The sequence below is a fragment of the Fopius arisanus genome, unplaced genomic scaffold, assembly GCF_000806365.1.
Source record: "Fopius arisanus strain USDA-PBARC FA_bdor unplaced genomic scaffold, ASM80636v1 scaffold00005, whole genome shotgun sequence".
In the NCBI taxonomy this organism is placed as follows: domain Eukaryota; kingdom Metazoa; phylum Arthropoda; class Insecta; order Hymenoptera; family Braconidae; genus Fopius; species Fopius arisanus.
This window is the reverse complement of record NW_011887744.1, coordinates 1,706,905-1,724,819: the sequence shown is the minus strand read 5'-3', so window position 1 is coordinate 1,724,819 and position 17,915 is coordinate 1,706,905. Positions and strand designations below refer to the sequence as shown.

General features: G+C 37.7%; 4 protein-coding genes across 5 annotated transcripts; 2 read left to right on the top strand and 2 right to left on the bottom strand.

The window, feature by feature from the left end:
• Window positions 1-103: 103 nt before the first annotated feature.
• Tsc1 (tuberous sclerosis 1 protein hamartin) lies at window positions 104-4,969 on the top strand. The gene is made up of 6 exons (XM_011315916.1): window positions 104-200; window positions 670-925; window positions 1,540-2,018; window positions 2,190-4,076; window positions 4,152-4,248; window positions 4,380-4,969. The coding sequence occupies exons 2-6, from the start codon at window positions 817-819 to the stop codon at window positions 4,889-4,891; spliced, it is 3,084 nt and encodes a 1,027-aa protein (XP_011314218.1). The 5' UTR covers window positions 104-200; window positions 670-816; the 3' UTR covers window positions 4,892-4,969.
• A 257-nt stretch (window positions 4,970-5,226) lies between these two features.
• Sugb (Sugar baby) lies at window positions 5,227-10,427 on the bottom strand. Of its 2 annotated transcripts, none has more exons than XM_011315914.1 (8): window positions 9,872-10,427; window positions 9,365-9,469; window positions 7,775-8,590; window positions 7,378-7,571; window positions 6,909-7,228; window positions 6,593-6,768; window positions 6,338-6,505; window positions 5,227-6,130 (listed from the first exon to the last, which is right to left on the bottom strand). In XM_011315914.1, exons 2-8 carry the CDS (start codon window positions 9,426-9,428, stop codon window positions 6,060-6,062), a joined length of 1,809 nt encoding a protein of 602 aa, XP_011314216.1. In that variant the 5' UTR covers window positions 9,429-9,469; window positions 9,872-10,427; the 3' UTR covers window positions 5,227-6,059. The 2 variants fall into 2 exon arrangements, with proteins under 2 accessions (XP_011314216.1, XP_011314217.1); XM_011315915.1 differs by having other exon boundaries at window positions 9,365-9,437.
• A 726-nt stretch (window positions 10,428-11,153) lies between these two features.
• Window positions 11,154-12,170, top strand: LOC105273462 (dnaJ homolog subfamily C member 24-like). The gene is made up of 2 exons (XM_011315913.1): window positions 11,154-11,291; window positions 11,354-12,170. Exon 2 carries the CDS (start codon window positions 11,416-11,418, stop codon window positions 11,827-11,829), a length of 414 nt encoding a protein of 137 aa, XP_011314215.1. The 5' UTR covers window positions 11,154-11,291; window positions 11,354-11,415; the 3' UTR covers window positions 11,830-12,170.
• A 102-nt stretch (window positions 12,171-12,272) lies between these two features.
• On the bottom strand, window positions 12,273-17,087 carry ago (archipelago). Its single transcript, XM_011315912.1, has 6 exons — window positions 16,486-17,087; window positions 15,331-15,924; window positions 14,738-15,256; window positions 14,241-14,648; window positions 13,846-14,161; window positions 12,273-13,754 (listed from the first exon to the last, which is right to left on the bottom strand). Exons 2-6 carry the CDS (start codon window positions 15,892-15,894, stop codon window positions 13,588-13,590), a joined length of 1,974 nt encoding a protein of 657 aa, XP_011314214.1. The 5' UTR covers window positions 15,895-15,924; window positions 16,486-17,087; the 3' UTR covers window positions 12,273-13,587.
• Window positions 17,088-17,915: the final 828 nt, after the last annotated feature.

Genomic DNA, 17,915 nt, shown 5'->3' with positions numbered 1-17,915 from the left:
ACCCACACAACATGGCTACACGTGTTTATTCGGCAATATATAGTAACAAACGTGAGAGCTGTGTCAGTGAAAATTGTAAATGGAGTGCCAGAGGCGATGGTGGCGCCAACCTTGAGCAACTAATCCGCCATAAAGTCCGAACACCCTGAGGAGAACCTGAGGAAGTGCAACGTCGATTTTTGCAACTCGATGTTCCTCGGGTGAGTAAAAATCATTAATCTTACTCATACCCATCAGTCCCTCCTCAATCCCCTCCATCAATTATCATCAAACACTTGAATGATTGACTTTAATCATTTATCTGCACCCCATGTCCCACCTCAACTCCTGGTGATCGTCTTGATATCGTCCCCCACCACGATAACATGCCGCACGCGCAGGCCACTAGCTCTTTTTTTTTCTCCTCATTTTTCCTAGCGGCTGTATCAAAAACAACATGAAATGAAATTGAAAGAAAAAGAAATTCCACTTAATTGACTAAGAGCCCTTCTGCTCTGTGAACATTGTCACGTACGCGTCAGATATATTCTTAGACACATTGAAAACAATGCACAGTTGATTTATTCATTGGCCAATGATACTCTCTGAATACCTGACTGAAATCACTGTAAATGTCAAATTATTAATGCGAAGGATTGTAACGATTTGTCGGATTTTGTGGTGTCTCAGGTCCAGTGACATTGATCCGGGGGTGGCCAATCAACAGGATCAACAGATGGCGAAAATAACTTCCAGCCATCGTCAACCTTCAAAGACCAAAAATACTGAACAATAGAATTTAATTTATGTCGAGTGGAAGGAAGAATCATAGTCGGGATGAGTGTCAACAGTTCTGGTGTGGCTGATTTTTTTCACATGCTCGAGTCCAATAAGTTGAGCGATGTGGAGGAGATCAAGAAAGTTTTTCACGATCATTTTTTATCCAGTGAGTACATTCGTTATTTTTGGGAGTGATTTGAGTAGTGAGGGATTTGTGGAAATGTGTCGAACTGGGGATGTTTCATGACATTGGTTTTTTAATTAAATAAATTATAGTTGATAAATGAGCTGTGGATCAGAATTGTAGGGTGAATTTATTTATTGATTCTAGTGGAAACCCTCCATCAAGGTCGTGATTAGTGATAATTAATCAGTAAGAGGATAATTAACGATTTTAATTGGGAATATTTACGATTGATTTCAATTTCATATTTTTCATTTTGCTTTCATCATCAAATTGTTTAATATTTTCAGGAAATATCTCATTGAACTTTGGGATATATTGGTAGCATATGCAATATATCTCGATTTACGGACATTAATCGGAGGTAGTACGTACGGTTCATAAAGTACATTAGCAAAAAGACACAAAAATTGTCTAGGCATTGATTTATCAGATGAAAAATCTCCACGTAATATATTGTCGAATAAAAAAAAGATCACCATCAAAATCTAAATATTCAATTTTTCGTCGTGTGAATTTTATCCGATACTCGTAAGTCCATAAAATAAAATGAATTCTATGAATTCTAATGAAATTCCTGGACGATTTATCAATAGCAAAAGATAGCTGGTTGGTCAATGGGCTCTTTGATTACTACTTATCAACGGACTCCCTGCGTACGATTGAGGTACTCGCGGGAGTGCGTGAGCCACATGATAAATATCTCTTGGATCGTCTCTCGGATACATTGGCCAGGCCCAGTAGCAGTGGCCAACGTTTGAAGGTACTCACCGTTCTTGGACATGTTGCCAGAAGACAGCCAACCCTTTACAAATTGGCCAATCATCCACTCTTCAGAGAACTACTCAAACTGCTTAAAGTTGATTCTGAGGCTTTGTCACTCATGAGTGGGCTTCTGCTGCTTGTGACATTACTGCCAATGTTACCAGCTGCACTTGGTCCCTATTTGCATGAGATATTTGAGGTATTCGGACGTCTGGCCTCATATTATCATTTCCAATCCTCTAATCTTGCTTCTACTATTGGCAGTGGAAATAGTATGGATAAGGATCAACTTTATTTACTGCATCTACAGGTAATTTCAAAAAATATTATTTTGCACATCATTTAATTAATATGTCTAAGTATTTCATTTTTAGATAAACGATACCATTTTATTTTTTTTTAATTTGCGAATAAAAATAGATTCTACTAGATTTGCCCTATAAAAATTTCACCTTTCCATAACAAATAATATTTTTCTCAGGTTGGATTGTACAGTTTGTTCCACCGTTTATACGCGATGTACCCCTGCAACTTCATAGCTTATCTGAAACAGCAGTACTCCCAGAGGGATCATGATGTTTTTAAATTAACAATTAAACCGATGCTGGAGTCTGTGCGGCTGCATCCACTACTCGTCACTGCCTCTAAAGATGTAGAGACGAATGCAGCTAGATGGAAGAAAATGGAGCACCACGACGTGGTGGCAGAATGTGGCCGTTTTGCTCTTGACAGGAGTAGAGAGGAGATATTGGCACCCATAAATCTTCGTGCTACTCCAATACCAGATCATCTGTGCCCTTATACGCCAGTGAGTGTGGCAGAGGGATTATCAGGGACAAGGACTACGAATGGAGATGAGGATTCATTCTGGTCTCCCAGCATGGCCATTCCTCCTCACAGTCCACCCCCACTGTCAGCCCCTAGCCTCGAGCCTCGATCTACACCATCAACCCCCAATAACAACAGAAGCAACTCCTCACCACCGGAAGCAGCGGTTGAAGCAACACCTGAAACAACTCCTGTTAAAGATATTCGACAGGTCTCTTCGCGACAGCCACCTCTGGGCTCAGCTGCTGTTAGAGCCCTGGGGGCCTTTGGGAATGGATCGTTGACTGGAAATTCAAGACCATCTACCCCAACTTTCATCAATTCCAATGCCTCAGCTTTTTCGGGAATCGGAGGTAGTGGAGATGGTGGAATTCTTTCGCAGAAAATAAATAGACTCGTTGCTGATCGTCAGAGTGTTCTCCAAACGCAGAGATCTTTCAATTTTGAAGGGGTTGGGAGGGGCTTGGAGAGCAGTCCAGGAAGAAATGGAAAAAATGATAGTTGGAAGGAGGATCAAGAGGTGGAAATTGTTAATTCCCAAGCTTGCAGATCCTTGACATTCCTAGAACGTCAACCGTACAATGATGATAAGGCCCGTGGTGCAAGAGGAGATCTATCAAAGAAAATAAAAAGACTGAGATTTTACTCCCAATGTCCCTCTCAACAGCCATGTCCACTCCCCCAGGAGGATATCTGTAACGTGCGAAGAACAAACTCCTGTCCAGACATGAAACCGCGAAAAAAGTTGAGCACATTAATGGATAATTTTAGGAGCATTGTTGGGGCCAAATGTAGTGAAGAAGTTGGAACACAAACATCCGACCTTATTCCTTATGAGCATCTGTTGGTTGGATTACTAGAGCAGAGGCATCATGAACAGCAAGCATCAAAACAGAGTGCTGAGTCGAGATTGTCTCCAAGCTCGATGCTTGATCGATATATTGAGGCTTGTTCGCGTATTAGTTCTTCCACTGGGGACAAAAAAAGACTCAGGAAGAAGGATGACGATAGGGACGACTGGATCGAGGACTTTGGGAGTGATAATCCACAGCTGCAAATGATGCAGATGCAGTTGTTGTTTGAACGACAAAGAAGGGAGGTTCATGCTGAGAGGAATAGAAGACTACTGGGAAAATTAAGAGATTCTAGGGCACTAGAAGAGCAGAATGCTGCATTGACTGATCGACTACGTATGGCGGAGAGCGAAATCGAGGGTTTCAAGGGTGAGATAGATCGCAATAAAAAGGAGAGCAGAATTGCTGAGGAGAGATATGCCGATGCTCTTCATCATTGGCAATCAAAGTGTGTTGAAGAGCAGAATCAGAATCGACTTCTCAGAGAAAAAGTTGAAGCAATCGAACTGGAACTGAAAAACGAGAAGAAGAGGGTGATTGAGTGTGAGCAACAAGCGAGATCAGCCGAAGCCTTGTTGTTCGATGCTGCACATCAACTGAAGTGTGCACTCAAGGCCGCAAGTCGAGGGGACGAGTTGAAGAGAACACTGGATCTCATGCACAAACGATTCCTACTCTTGGGAGAGGTGAATTTCCTCTGACAAATCTCAAATTTATAAAATGTATTTAAAATTAGTTAATTTTCCTTTTTATGGTTTTAGGCTCAATCAAAACTGCAGGAGCGTACGTCTGGGCCAGTTCCAATGTCTAGACAGGAAGCAGCACAGATACAGAGAGCTTACTCTGAAGAATTATCGAGTGAGTTCAATAATCAATAATCCTCTTTAAATCTTGTTTCTATCCACCGGTTCATAATGTCATTTGCCTTATTTGAAGGAATTTGTTTGAAAAAAAATGATGAAACACTATTGTCCTGATCTTTGGTTTAGATTTAAAACGCCAGTTAGACTCACGAACATCCATGATAGAAGCTCTGAGGGTTCGCCTAGTGGAGTTAGAAAGCCGTGAAACCCGTACAGAAGCACAATTGATTGACCAACAGCGTTTACTGCAAGAAGCAAAAGACAGGAATGAAGCAGAACTGTGTGCAGTTGAGTCCAAATACAAATCTCAAGTTGAGATAAATCTCCTCCTGGAGAGTCGTATATTGGAGCTACATGGAAGCCTGGAGGCAGCGACAATTGGCTCTGGCTCAGCAGCTGTGAATCTTGCCTCCTCTGCATCGCCGAAGGAACGATCGCCCCCTTTATCAGGCAGTCTGGCCTCTTCGAGTGAAGGTAGCCTGGCATTTCACTCTAGCACTGGTATAATCAGTGATTGTTGTGATTCTGCTGGTGAAATAGCCAATCTCCAGGCTATTGTCGAACCTGCCCCGTCAACATCGAGTCAAGCCACTACGCCATCACGTTCCAGTCATAGACACGTACCAAAACGAGACTAAAACGATTAATATTAGTGAAAGAAAAGAAATAATACATTGACGTTACGATGAAAATATGTTGAACTAAAGAAGAATGAATAAATGAATAAATTTTTGAAATTTTAAAAATTCATATTTTTTATTTTTCGGTGAAAATGAAAGAGTGAGGTATTGTTCTGAATAAAGTGGAGGAACGAATGGGATGAGTTATATCATTTTTATTCATTGGTTAATTATAAAATCGATTTTATTATTGTTACAGCTAGAATTTAATACGGAAATTGGGTGGGTATTTCCAATATTGTGACGTATAAAAACTTTAATTTCTTATTGCACTAAGAAAAAGGACAATTCCATTCAAATTCCTTATTTTTTAATACTGAACAACTAAGTATAAGATTTGTTTACATATCACACTGGGAAAATACAATTGACAAATATGCGCGATTTTGTTCAGTCCAGGTTGGGATTCACTCAAGACTATCTCCCTTCATTTTCAAGTTAAATTCATGTGCATGAATAAAGCAAATCAGTGGAAAATGTTTTGATTAAAAAATAAATCATTGTGTGAAACAATGATTTCGGGAGAAAGAATGACAAGAAAATGATTATCACTCAGACTGTTTCATAGAGACAATTCTCTACAATCATTGCACAATTATTGCCAACATATTTACATAATTACGAAAAAGGTACCACTTTGAACGTAGAACTCACGAGATTCTAAAATTTTTTCGTTCACTGTTATTTTTTCCATTTCACTCGTTCATCATAGAAACAAAAATGCATAAAGAAGCATGTGGTCGAGAAGGAAGAACACTTCATTGAATTCTACGAATTCCTAATGAAGCAGTAAAATTAGATAAGGAACGTGACACTAGTTTCTGGGGAATAATTCTAGATCAACAGATAACGAAATTTCAATATAAACGGTTACAGCTCTCACTTCATTCTCTTGAAAAAAAAACTGAAAATTATTCCTAAAATCATTCCTGCTCTAGGCATAAGTCATCAGTCCTCGAATTACGTGACTACATTTTCTAAACATTCGCCTCCTGAATCGTCTCAGCGGAAAATAAAATAAAAATAATTTCTATGGACTGATCATTACTTGGCATTGATTAAGGTAAAGCACCATTTGATCAACATAAAAATCTCGGACAATTCTTTCCACTGTTCGTTCAGAGATTCAATAAGTTTGGAGTTCTTGGCTCATGGTCATGAGAATGGCATCGTTAGGTGCGGCATAACTCGCAAGGTCTGGAAACAACGAATTTCTTATCAGTACAAAAAATTCATTCGATTTATGGTTTAATTGGTCGATTTGACTGATAAAGGGTAATATAATAAAATAATACAAAAAAAAAATGTGATTCGATTGTGATCCTAGGTTTTTCTATCATGCACTTTATTATTTGTGAACCATTTCGACAGCTGCTTTTTTTTCATAGAAATTCCACCACTTACGACTGTGACCCTGGTGGAGGGGGTAAGCTTTGGCTTTTTGCAGTAATAACTGGAGGATCCAGTAAATGGTGAGCCACACTAAGGCACCAATGGAAAACACCCGGAAGGTGACGATTCCACCATATGAACTGATCAACCAACCGCAGATTAAACTCCCTGATGAAACACCTGGAATTTTTTTGTACAATTATGAGTTCATGAGGGAATTCACGAGGAAAGTGAAGGCTGCGCAATTTTTAATATTCCATGGATTACCTAGGCCCTCAAAAACAGCCCCTACAAAACCCTGCATAGTTGCTCGTGTACCCGAGGGTGCAACTTTCTCACCATAAGACACCATTGTTGGCCAACAGAGACCCAACGTAGGCCCGTGGAGTATTTCAATGATCAAAAATGCCCACACATTCCTGACAAGACTATAAGCCATAAATCTGTAACGAATCGTAATTCTAATGTGAATTTTTTTGAATAAATTAGGTAACTCGACAACTTTTATTTAATTATTTAGTAGATGTGGGATAAATACAGAAACGAGGGAAAAAAGCGACTCAAGTGTTATTTAATAACTTACCTAACAGCATAAAAGAGAAGAACTAGACTCATGACATTGATATGCCCCAATTTTTTGAGTACTCTACCAGATATAAAATTGAATGGTAACTCGCCCAAGAAGCATTGTACTCCTGTGATTAAGCCTTGAATGGTTTTCAACCATTCAGTATCGTTCTTCACGATATCCTCAGTGTACCAGAACAAAAAATTCCAAACTACTCCAGTGCACATTCCAGCACCGATACACCAGAATGCGAATACTAGGACTCGTCCCTCTCTCGCCACTGACCCTAGTTCCCACAAAACCGAGGGATCATGATCTGTGTATTCTACAGTTTTCTGCAATTGTAATTCAGTAAAAAAATAATACAACAATTCCATCTCAGTTATAAATCTGTGAATTACGATTCAAACAGATTTATCACTCTCTTATTGAAACGTAATAAATTTTCACTTGAATTTAATGTACATATCTAGTTATTTTGCACCTTCTTTAGTGTTGCGGAGACGATCATATCAAATATCATCGCGATCAGCATTATGTAAAAAATGCATGTATAGTCTTTGACACCTTGGCCACGGCTGAATACGTCAACAAGGTATCCAGCGCTTATACCGAATATACCAAAGCCAATGCTACCCCACATTTTCTGTTTTCCATATTCTTTTCGGCGCTCATCACCTGAAATTACGAAGAACAAAGACCAATTAAACAGCATTCATCAGAAATCTCAATTGCATAATGATTTAATTATTTAGTTTCATGATAAACTAGTCGGTCTTTAGATCAAATAAGCATTCATCCAAATATACCAATTCCTCGTGAAAATATTAATATTTAATCTGACATAATCATGAGGTTAAATTCATGAAATATCGTCTTACCCAGAAGATCAAAGCAAATAGCATCAGCAATGCTGACAACGACAGCCATCCCCACCCAACTGATGATAGCAGCCCACAGAAACAGATGGAACTGATACGTCGTTTGATCCCCCGTGTCTTCATCAACTCTAGAAGATGCAGCATGAGCTTCTCGAAGTAATGCCTCCATGACTGTGACCCCTGGACAACTAGCCACACAAGATGTTCTCACCAAATTATTGCAGTAAAGTTTTGAAACATTGTAATGCTCCTTTAAAGAAAACGTGGCATTCCTCAGTCTTATGTCCACACATCTCATCAGGTCAACATTCCTGTTCATGTTGAACATGGCTGTGAAATTAATTCGCTCTTTCAAAACATCTGGATGATCCACCTTGGGACAGTATTCCGTGACATTCAAATTACACAGCTCTTTGTACAATTTCTCTGACGATTCACAGGAAAGTCTGCATTTTGTTTTAGGATCTCCATGATCGATGACATTATTGAGTGTCTCATTGGTGAATCCGGTACTCGAACAGACCTCGAGAAAGACAGCTGCATTGTCGCATTTTAATATCACGTCGGCTTGTACTGATTGTGTCTTCAATTCGACGGGAGGGATGAAGTATATCGAGAAGAATGCTATGGCGAGTATCGCTTGAAACAGGAGGAAAAAAATTTTGTGCAGGCGAAATCGATCTGCCAGGCCACCGAACAGAGGTTTTGCTATTAGGCCTGATATTGGGAGAATCGTGTATATCGATCCCACGAGGAAACCGGAGAAACCCAGTTGTTTTGCGATTGTGGGGAGGAATGGTACTATTGGTCCCGTTGCTAAAACAAAAATAAAGGGTTCATACAATGTTTCGGTAATTTAACCCATGAACTCATTACTCAGTTATCAGATGATTAATGGAGAGAATAAATCCAGGGAAATGATTGATCATTCTGAAAACCCTCTCTTATAAATAAATACAACTCGATCATTTAATTGTAATTGATTATACTACTCCATAATTTGTGAAGTCATTTAATTTGCTTCATTTCGGTTTAATGAAAGACAAAAAAACGAAGAAATATTTTTTGCTGATTTTTTCCATATTGGTAATCAGTGTCATGGTTGTCATATCATACCTACCAAATATGGAAATATCAATTCTGGGATTTTCATTATCTTAGGTGGAATGTCAAAATAGTTTTTCTATGATTGCTCGAATGTTGTCTGAAAAATGTATCATAAGACTTGTAGAGTATTGGTGAGACAATATAGCAATTAGCATGATGATATAAATCAGATACGAAATCTGGATGATTATATGGCCATCGTGGAGGCCGAAAGTTTTAACAAAAAGCGCCGACACGCGTTTTTGTTGCTAAAAAAAATATCCGTCAGTCGCTTTTGCGGGCTTTTTTCATTCTCAGAATAATCCTCGATTTGTATATTATTATTAAACGACTAGCATCGAGGAGGACGAAGAAAATTCATATTGATTGATTGATTAAATAATTCTTAGAAATTTGATAAAATAATTTCCCCTTTTTTTACATAACGAAAAAACATCATGCGAAAACTAGATTTTATTTTTTATGAATGATAAATTGACTCACCTGCATTGTAAAGGAAGTAATGCGCCTTTATAGGCACCAAATCCTTATTGACATTGCCGAACATTTTGTTCCTCTATTAACAAAAATCCTCAATGACAATGCTATCTGAAAAACGAGTAAAAACAGACATGCAACATGATCTCATGGAGTTTATTTATGCAGAGCCTGCAGAGATACAAAAGCTTCCTCAAGTGTATAATTTTTTTTGAGATAATCCATTTCGAACTTTGGCCTGTGCACGATGAATAGTCAATACTCTACTCGAATAAACGAAGAAACTATTTCTTAAATCACACAGAGGAATGTTAAACTAATTAGAAAGAGGCTTGGTTAATGATCTTTTTAAATAGAGAAGATCCACCCACTCTGTCATGGCATCGAAGATAATACGTCGAAGTCCTTTGTTTGTTTGATTTGTGGTGAAGCAATTTTTTTAAATAAAAAATCATCTCCAGTTAGACACTTCGATCAAGTGCTTGACACGTGGATAATAAGGTTCTTACTCACCACCTCGGTGCAGATTTTCGTTGGTGTCTCTCGTGTGTCAATCAACTGCTTGATATGCAGGTGTTTAAAATCATGATGAATTTTAAAGGGATTCGGTTTCGTGGGTTCCCGGTACTCAATAACCAGCTGATTGTGGTGAATGCTGAGGAGATGTGAAGTTAAGTGCGGGATTGTGTGGAGTGGAGTAAGAGTACAAGGTGATGAATGAAAAGAGAGAGGTAACGAGCCATTGGGAGCGGCACTGCCAATAACGTACGACGTCCAATTGCGGGAAAATAATATAATCCAAATATCATATTTTTCACATAGAAAATTGGATTCTATAATACATCTCGGGAAACCAGAATTATGGAATTATATTCCCAAAACCTACAAAAAGTGTCCATTTCCTCACTTGTACTTGTTAAATAAAAAGTAAGGAAGGGCATGTAGATATCTTCTCACTCAAGTTTCTTATATAATTTTTATTTAACTGATTAAAAATCATTATTATTATAAAATTAAATGTCAAATTGATAGCACCGGGAGAATTGTTTTTTTAATTATTCTATGAGGCAATGAATTTAGTATAATTTTGTATATAAAAAAAAATCGTTGAAGCATGATGTACATTATTATTAGTCATTTTTTTTTGTGTCACTTCGTTACTGATTTCGATATTGTGATGGAGATTAATAAATTTATTGGAGTATCATAGATTATGTCATATCGTCAATTATTGCTCGAGTTTATGTTATTGAGGGACGTGGGAAAATGAATATAATGAAATTCTTTTAATAGAATGGGAGTTCGTCTGCACTTCGAAAACGGTTGAACTTAACCCCCATAACTAGACCAATAAAGATTCAATTATTTGATGGATTGATCTCGAATATTTTTCGTTAAAGGCCGAACTTGATTGTTATTCTCTTTTATTGAATGGGAATTTCGCCCATTTGCACATGTCGCCCGCAAAATATTTCGATTCGAGTGCGGAATCAAACAGAGCATTAGTATTATTTTGAGCAATTAAAAAAATAATAATATTAGACTATTTTATGATTGATTAATACTTATTGAGTGTATGGATTAATTATAAAAACATAAATAATATTAAATAATCGAAGTAGTCGACGTGAACTGAAGTGATTCTAATTGTTATACTATTTGTTGACTTTGTTCAATAGTTTTTATTCCATCTGGAGCGTTTGAATATCTGACATCTGAATACTATATTCAAGTTAGAGATTAAATAGTGAATCAACAAATTATCTATAAATATTCAATGATAAAATCTGTTATAGTGAACATAGAACTTTTATGCTTTGATATTAATCCATGTGACTTTATTTCGTAAATTGTCTAAAAGCTCATTTTCACCTAACCTCCAATATTAAAATTCGTCTTGAACTCAAAGACATGAAGACAATTCGTAAATTAAGTGAGTATTCGATATTCGATTCAATTGTTCAAATTATTAATGGAGTCTCTATTTTTTGCCAGTATTTCTGGAATTTTTACATCGATAAAGACAAACTGAAACTGACTGGATTAAAAACAATACAATGCCGAGTGACAACAATTACGAATATTATAAAGTTCTCCAGTGCTCAAGAGACTCTTCCCAGGATGAGATAAAACGTGCGTATCATAGACTTGCCCTTATCCACCATCCGGATAAAAATTCAGCGAACAGTGAAAAATTTTTGGAGATTGAGGAGGCCTGGAGGATACTATCACAACCGAATTCGAGAAGAAAGTACGACGCAGAGTGCAGACAGGCGGAATTAGAATCAGAGAATATCCTAATCCACGAAAGAATTAGTTTAAAAGATTTGAAGACAGAAGATCAAAAACTGAGTTTTCCCTGTCGCTGTGGCAATAATTATCTCATTAATAAGGATGACTTCAACAATGATGACGAGACGGTTTATATTCCCTGTCAGGAGTGCACGTTCTTCATAGCTATCGACAGATGACAAAAATTGGTGATTTAAAGGTGTGACACACCTTCAAATGGCGATGACCTAGTACATAAATAATAAGAATAATAATAATGGAATAAAACTCGAGTAAACAGCGAGATTATAAAAAATTCAATGATTTATTCAACTAATGGCAATTGAACTACAAAATAATGATCAAATGAAGAAACTGAATTGAATGAAAATGAAAAGATCTTTATCGCCAAAATGCAGCAACATTTTCTATTTCTTATAAAAAATGATACAACAGATAACACATTATAGTAATATAAACTATTGAGCAATATACAAATAAAACGCGATCATTGGTACACCCACGTGCCAATAAAAAAGAATTCCTGAGATGTTTATCCATTTCTCCTTTCAACACATTCACATTCACGATTAATTAAATTCTAAAGGAAAAAAAATCATAATTCTTCTATCAGTCGATTTTACAAACAAAAGTGTCTAAAAATGTTTACCTGTGTATGTGTGAGTGTATTGCACATTAAAATACCACAATGAACAGTTGAAACTTGAATTATTGGCACGTGGAATTACTGACATGTCCAGTTTTACTTTTCTCCATTTAATTATGACAATTTCGCTTCGGTACTGTATTCTGTTCAAAAAATCATTGATTTAATTTTTTTAATATTGTTTTGTTTGAATGAACACGAGGTAATCGACAATTGGACATCGATTAAGAGATTGCTGGTACAGTTTGGCCATTTGCAGTGTGAAAATTACTCTTAATTACTTCTCTCCATTAGAATATTCGTCGTTAATTCTCGACACATTTCATCTTCGTTCAGTTTCGCTTTATCATTATATACAGTGACATTTCATTCGACACACAATTCAGTCCACTGACCCACCAACAATAAACGCGTGTCTCATTAATTTCCCCTACTCTTGTAAAAGAAGCTCGCTGATTAATTATTATTACAAATTACATTTTTTTTTTTCATTTTATTTATCATTAGAATCTTTAGGATTATAATTATTGCGACGGTCACGCACACGGGGGCAAATTGTTTATAAAAATACCATAATTACGTATGCAAGTGCCTAATTTGTCCTGAAACGACTAAAGTACAAGTAAAGTTCATTACTTCCTCGTGGGAAGGTTTTATGCTTTTTTTTTTTAATTTCAAAAATTGTGGTTCCAGACTCGTTTGGAAAAGGAGCCACAAGGCAGGAGTTTTAATTCTTTAATTAGACCTCTCATGATAGTGAAATTAATTTTCCGTTTGGCATACATAATATCGGTTATTTCCAGAGTAAAAAAGAAATATATTTAAAAAAAAAAGTAAATTGAATTATTTGAAAGAAATTCGTTCTAGTTTCGATTGGTTCGATTAACAGGTAAATGAATAGATAAGCTGCTTCGATTTGACTTTATTAATTAAGTGATCTTGAGTCTTGATCAATACGTCATTCTGGGGGGCTTTAAGTGGACGAAACGAATCACCTTCGTCCCAACGTACTACAAAAAAAATCCCACCTCAATTATTCTCACTTCATCATTACCTTTTCACATTAAAAAAAGGAATCTCTCGTGTGCAGTCTTATCACAAATCAGACCATAATTAATAATACATGAAACATTGTACAAGTAGATTGTTTTTTTTTTCCTTCCTTAATACGCCTACCTAAGTTGTTATTTACAAAATTTGAAATACCGTGACTGCGTACCGAGGCACGACGTGGTGTTGAATCATTATTCATTAGCTCAGGGATTTTATTATGCTTAAATGCTTCCATGTTTCAAAATTTTACCTCAACATCGAAATCAAGGACCAGTAGTTTTGTTTCCTCCGTGCCATTGCGACTTCCAACGGCGCATACGAGTTTAGTATCGCTAGCACGAATTCTCCAGACTACACCACCACTGCCACCACTTTCTAGAGCTACGAGATTCCTTATGAATTCACCTGTACAACACAAAATCAATCCAGACGATTAAAAAACATGACAAAAGGACAAAAAGACAAGGCCACATATGGTAATACGCAGTATTCTCACCAGTTTTAACATCCCACAACTTGACAGTGCCATCATCAGACGAGGTAATAACAAAGTGGCTGTTGAACTGTAGGCAAGTAACGGCAGATTGATGCTTGTGTGCACCAGAGAGTGTCTGAAGGCAGTGCCCACTGACAATGTCCCAGACTTTGACAGTAGAGTCAGCATTGCCAGACACCAGAATATTATTACGAAGTTCCATGCCGGACGTGAGAGACTGATGGCCCATCAGGGTGTGTCTGAGGGCACCAGTCTCGACTTCCCACACCCTTATGCTAGTGTCAAGGGAGCCAGATACCACGTGAACACCATCGAACTGCAAACGCAATCATCACAATATATAAATAAAAATTTTGTAGAGACAAAAAAAAAAATCACAATGGATTTCAGCTCACCTGAAGTGAATAAACCCTATTGGTGTGACCCTGAAGTGTGTGCAGGCATTCTTCACGCTCTGGATTCCAAACTTTAACCATGTAATCGTAAGCACCACTGACAACCAGTCTACCATCATATTGCACACATCTTACAGCTGCCAAATGTCCAACGAGTACATGCAGACACTCGCCAGTATCGACTTGCCACACCCTCAGTGTTGCATCTCTGCTACCACTCACGACTTTATTCCCATGCAGGTGCATACAGCGAACAGTTGAGGTGTGTCCATAGAGGGTATGAATACATTGGCCAGTGTCAGCATTCCATACTTTTAAGGTTCTATCTGTACTTCCACTTATCACTGTCGTGCCGGCCATCTGTGAGGACCAGACACCACCTGTGTGGCCCACTAAGGTTCTCAGGCACTATTGTCAGATAAATATTTCATTAATAATTTTTACCTTCTGTTCAAGTTAGTTGAATATATGGCTTTCAAAAAAATATAATACTTTACCTTTCCAGTAACAGCTGACCAGACTTTAAGAGTATTATCATCAGATCCACTAACTATCCTATTCCCAGAGAACTGTAAACAAGTGATAACATGATCATCGTGTCCTTTTAGTACTTTTGGTGGTCTTATTGGCATAGTCCTCCAGTTCATTTTAATATTATGCTGTCTCATGTATGCTTGTTTCCAGGGTGACCCACAATTGCCAGTGGTGCGACAGGCCTTGCGTTTTGTAGGTGGTGAATCCCTGAGATCATCGATTCCAGCTGATCTGCACTTTTCCTTCCACAGAAGATTGTCATCAGCGAGAAATCGCCAGTTTCTGCAGGTTTGGGCTGCTCGAAGGAGGTCTCTAGGTTCTAGGAAGGCTAGCACTGATAGGGCTAGTTCCTTTGGTAAAAGGGATATGAAATCACGCTGGAATTGTGGTTCTATGACTTGCATCATATGCCGAACTTGCGTTGGTTCGCATCTCTCTATTAATTCATCTATTGCTAGCATTCTTTCGGCGTTTGACCATCTCTGCAAAAATTGAAAATTATTTATCACGTAATATTGGGCTGACTGAAAAATATTTGAGTTCGTGTTAAACAAACCTGAAACTGAAGGAGCCAATCACTCATTTCGGGTGGAGGATTATCTCTAGTTGGAATGACAAATCTAACGTGTTTCCCCTTGTCGTCGAGTTTTTTCCCCAAAAGATGACAAGTGGGTTTTTCTTCGGGATTTAGTTTCTTACAAGGTGAACTAACAAAGTCTGTCTCACACTTCCTCTTCCTGAGTGGCTGGACAACATTCAAGGGGACGCAGGTCTGGAGCACTGGCCTCTGAACATCTGAATTTGATGAAGACTCGTCAATTATATCCTCTTCACACTCGACATCGCACTGTAGCCCGTTGTCGCTGAGATCGCTCTCTTCCTCACTCGTTTCATCCTCACCCTCGTCAGGCCCATTCGAGAATTCCTCGGACTCGTTGTTATCGGTTTTGACGGACTCCTCGTCAGCATTACTCGGCCCTGGACCATTTTCGAGCCTTTCCACTGGACTTGGACTCCCACCAGCTGGTTTATCACCTTCTATACCTTTGGCTGATGCTAGAGACGAGGTTGATGAGGACGTTGAGAAGGATGTCGAGGTGGAGGAGGAGGGCAGGGACATTCCTGATTACAGCGAGACCCTGTGGCCTCTCTAAAATGGAGAAAAAAAAACAAATCCAAGGAATTAAATAGATACTCTCAATAATGCATTCGAGTATTAAGGAAAATAATCAATAAATTACCTGCACCTTCATTTTTTAATAACACTTCATCAAATGATGCAATTCGCATGAAGTAAATCTCTTCGAATTTTAAATCATGCAATCAGCGTTAAAAAAAAACAATTGTGAACTTTAAATCTGCCGTTCGTAAAATTTACTCATCAGAAAAGCCTGCAGACTGCTTTTACAATTTTCAAAAGTTCAAAAAAAAAGTGGAATATTCTCCTCTCAAAAACGTGAAAATCGAAAGAAAATCATTTGATTAAATATTTCATACACGAATTCAATTAATCGTCTTCAAAATCTTACTGAGAATTCCAAAATGGAGCACAAATATTTTTTTTAACCAATTCTAATTAAACCTAACCTCACATCTAAGCACCCCAACGTGTAAATTTCTGATATTACAATTACGATGAAATCCAGAGGTCAAGAAATAGAGAACGAATGAGCAATTGCTTACAAAGTAGAATGAAGTAAAGTATACTCACTGGTTTGTGTTAAAGACCTGCCGTCCTCGAGACTCAATTCTTTATTCAGTCCCCAAAACTGGAATCCACCGTCGATGATATCGCGAATGAAGCAACTATCAAATCTCCATATCATGGATGACGAGAGAAATTTACAATAAGAGGGGAGAGAGTCGGAGTAAAAAATGGGCTGTTGGTTCCTCGGTTGCTTGGAGAGAATCCTCAGGGTTAAAGGTGTCACATCGGTGAGGGCGAGAGGGGGAGTGGACTGTACGAGTGCAATTTTCAACAAAAAAAGAGACGGCAGGTGACGACCGAGGGACTTGTTTCTCCCAGGAGAGCACAGATTAAATGACTTTCGGGGGGTTTTGTCAGCATGGATATGTTGGGGGTTCCGACTGATTGGCGTTATCGGTGTTATTACCAACTCGCGAGAATGTATGAACAATAATAAAAAAAAATGTTTGTTTGACCCCCCCCCCCAAACAGCTGTATGTGTAAACGTGAGGTTGTTCTTTCCCCAGTGAGGAGTCTGCGAGACTCTCTGCACTCGACCACACGTATCACTGCCAGAGATTATTTTTCATCGTCCAGAGGTAACCCCAAAAACCACTAACACTAAATAACCACACCAACGCCAAAATTCATTTTTTCAAATGAGAGATGACGGTAGATGGCTCTATACATCAGTTGTAATATTTCTTTTTACCGAGATTATGGAGGGGATTGTCAGGGCCTGAAACAAAATTTTCAATCTGAAATTAAAAAAAATCAATTTGAAGGTCAAAATGTTTTTTATTCACACGATTCACACTCACGTCCTCTCAAAATTATCGACTGTTTCGTCCTCGTGTTCTTCCTTATTCACAAGATAATTATGTACATTAGTTCACACGCCACCGCTATGTTATTTTATTGGAAAACTTTTCGTAAACACCAGCGTTTGATACCGCCGTCATTCATTTTTTTTTTTTCAAAATAATTCAATTTTTTTTTTATAAATGGCTAATCAATGGAAATATTGTTTACAAATTGAATTTTTGAAAATCGAGAAGATATTCAGTGAAATTGACAAATTTGAAATTTAAAAAAAAAATACCTTTTCAAAATATATACCCCTAATGAAATTATACTTTCAGAATGAGCACGTTGTCTAAATGGTAACGTGCTTGCCTACCACGCAGACGGGCCAGGGTTCGATCCTGCCATCACTCATTTTTTTTTTTTAATAATTCCAATTTTTTCTTTCGGTAGGTATTCACTGCAATTGAAAAATTCTAAATTTTTGAAAAAGTATCAGGGTAACATGAACATCGAGGAGCTATTCACTGAAATTTTCACTGAAAGTGAAAAATTCGAAATTTTTGTAAAAGTATCAGGAGAACATGACAATCGAGGAGCTCTTCACTGAAATTTTCACTAAAGGTGAAAAATTCGAAATTTTTGTAAAA

What these genes read in the sequence shown, in the direction of transcription:
- Tsc1 (XM_011315916.1), top strand. Translation starts at nt 817, where the DNA reads ATGAGTGTCAACAGTTCTGGTGTGGCTGATTTTTTTCACATGCTCGAG. An exon ending in TTTATTTACTGCATCTACAG is followed by an intron (nt 2,019 to 2,189) that starts GTAATTTCAAAA and finishes TATTTTTCTCAG; the next exon opens with GTTGGATTGTACAGTTTGTT. An exon ending in GATTCCTACTCTTGGGAGAG is followed by an intron (nt 4,077 to 4,151) that starts GTGAATTTCCTC and finishes TTATGGTTTTAG; the next exon opens with GCTCAATCAAAACTGCAGGA.
- Sugb (XM_011315914.1), bottom strand. Translation starts at nt 9,428, where the DNA reads ATGTTCGGCAATGTCAATAAGGATTTGGTGCCTATAAAGGCGCATTAC. An exon ending in TTACTTCCTTTACAATGCAG is followed by an intron (nt 8,591 to 9,364) that starts GTGAGTCAATTT and finishes TTTTTGTTTTAG; the next exon opens with CAACGGGACCAATAGTACCA. An exon ending in GGCTGTTTTTGAGGGCCTAG is followed by an intron (nt 6,506 to 6,592) that starts GTAATCCATGGA and finishes AAAAAATTCCAG; the next exon opens with GTGTTTCATCAGGGAGTTTA.
- LOC105273462 (XM_011315913.1), top strand. Translation starts at nt 11,416, where the DNA reads ATGCCGAGTGACAACAATTACGAATATTATAAAGTTCTCCAGTGCTCA.
- ago (XM_011315912.1), bottom strand. Translation starts at nt 15,894, where the DNA reads ATGTCCCTGCCCTCCTCCTCCACCTCGACATCCTTCTCAACGTCCTCA. An exon ending in GGTCAGCTGTTACTGGAAAG is followed by an intron (nt 14,649 to 14,737) that starts GTAAAGTATTAT and finishes ATCTGACAATAG; the next exon opens with TGCCTGAGAACCTTAGTGGG. An exon ending in GTTGTGGGATGTTAAAACTG is followed by an intron (nt 13,755 to 13,845) that starts GTGAGAATACTG and finishes TGTGTTGTACAG; the next exon opens with GTGAATTCATAAGGAATCTC.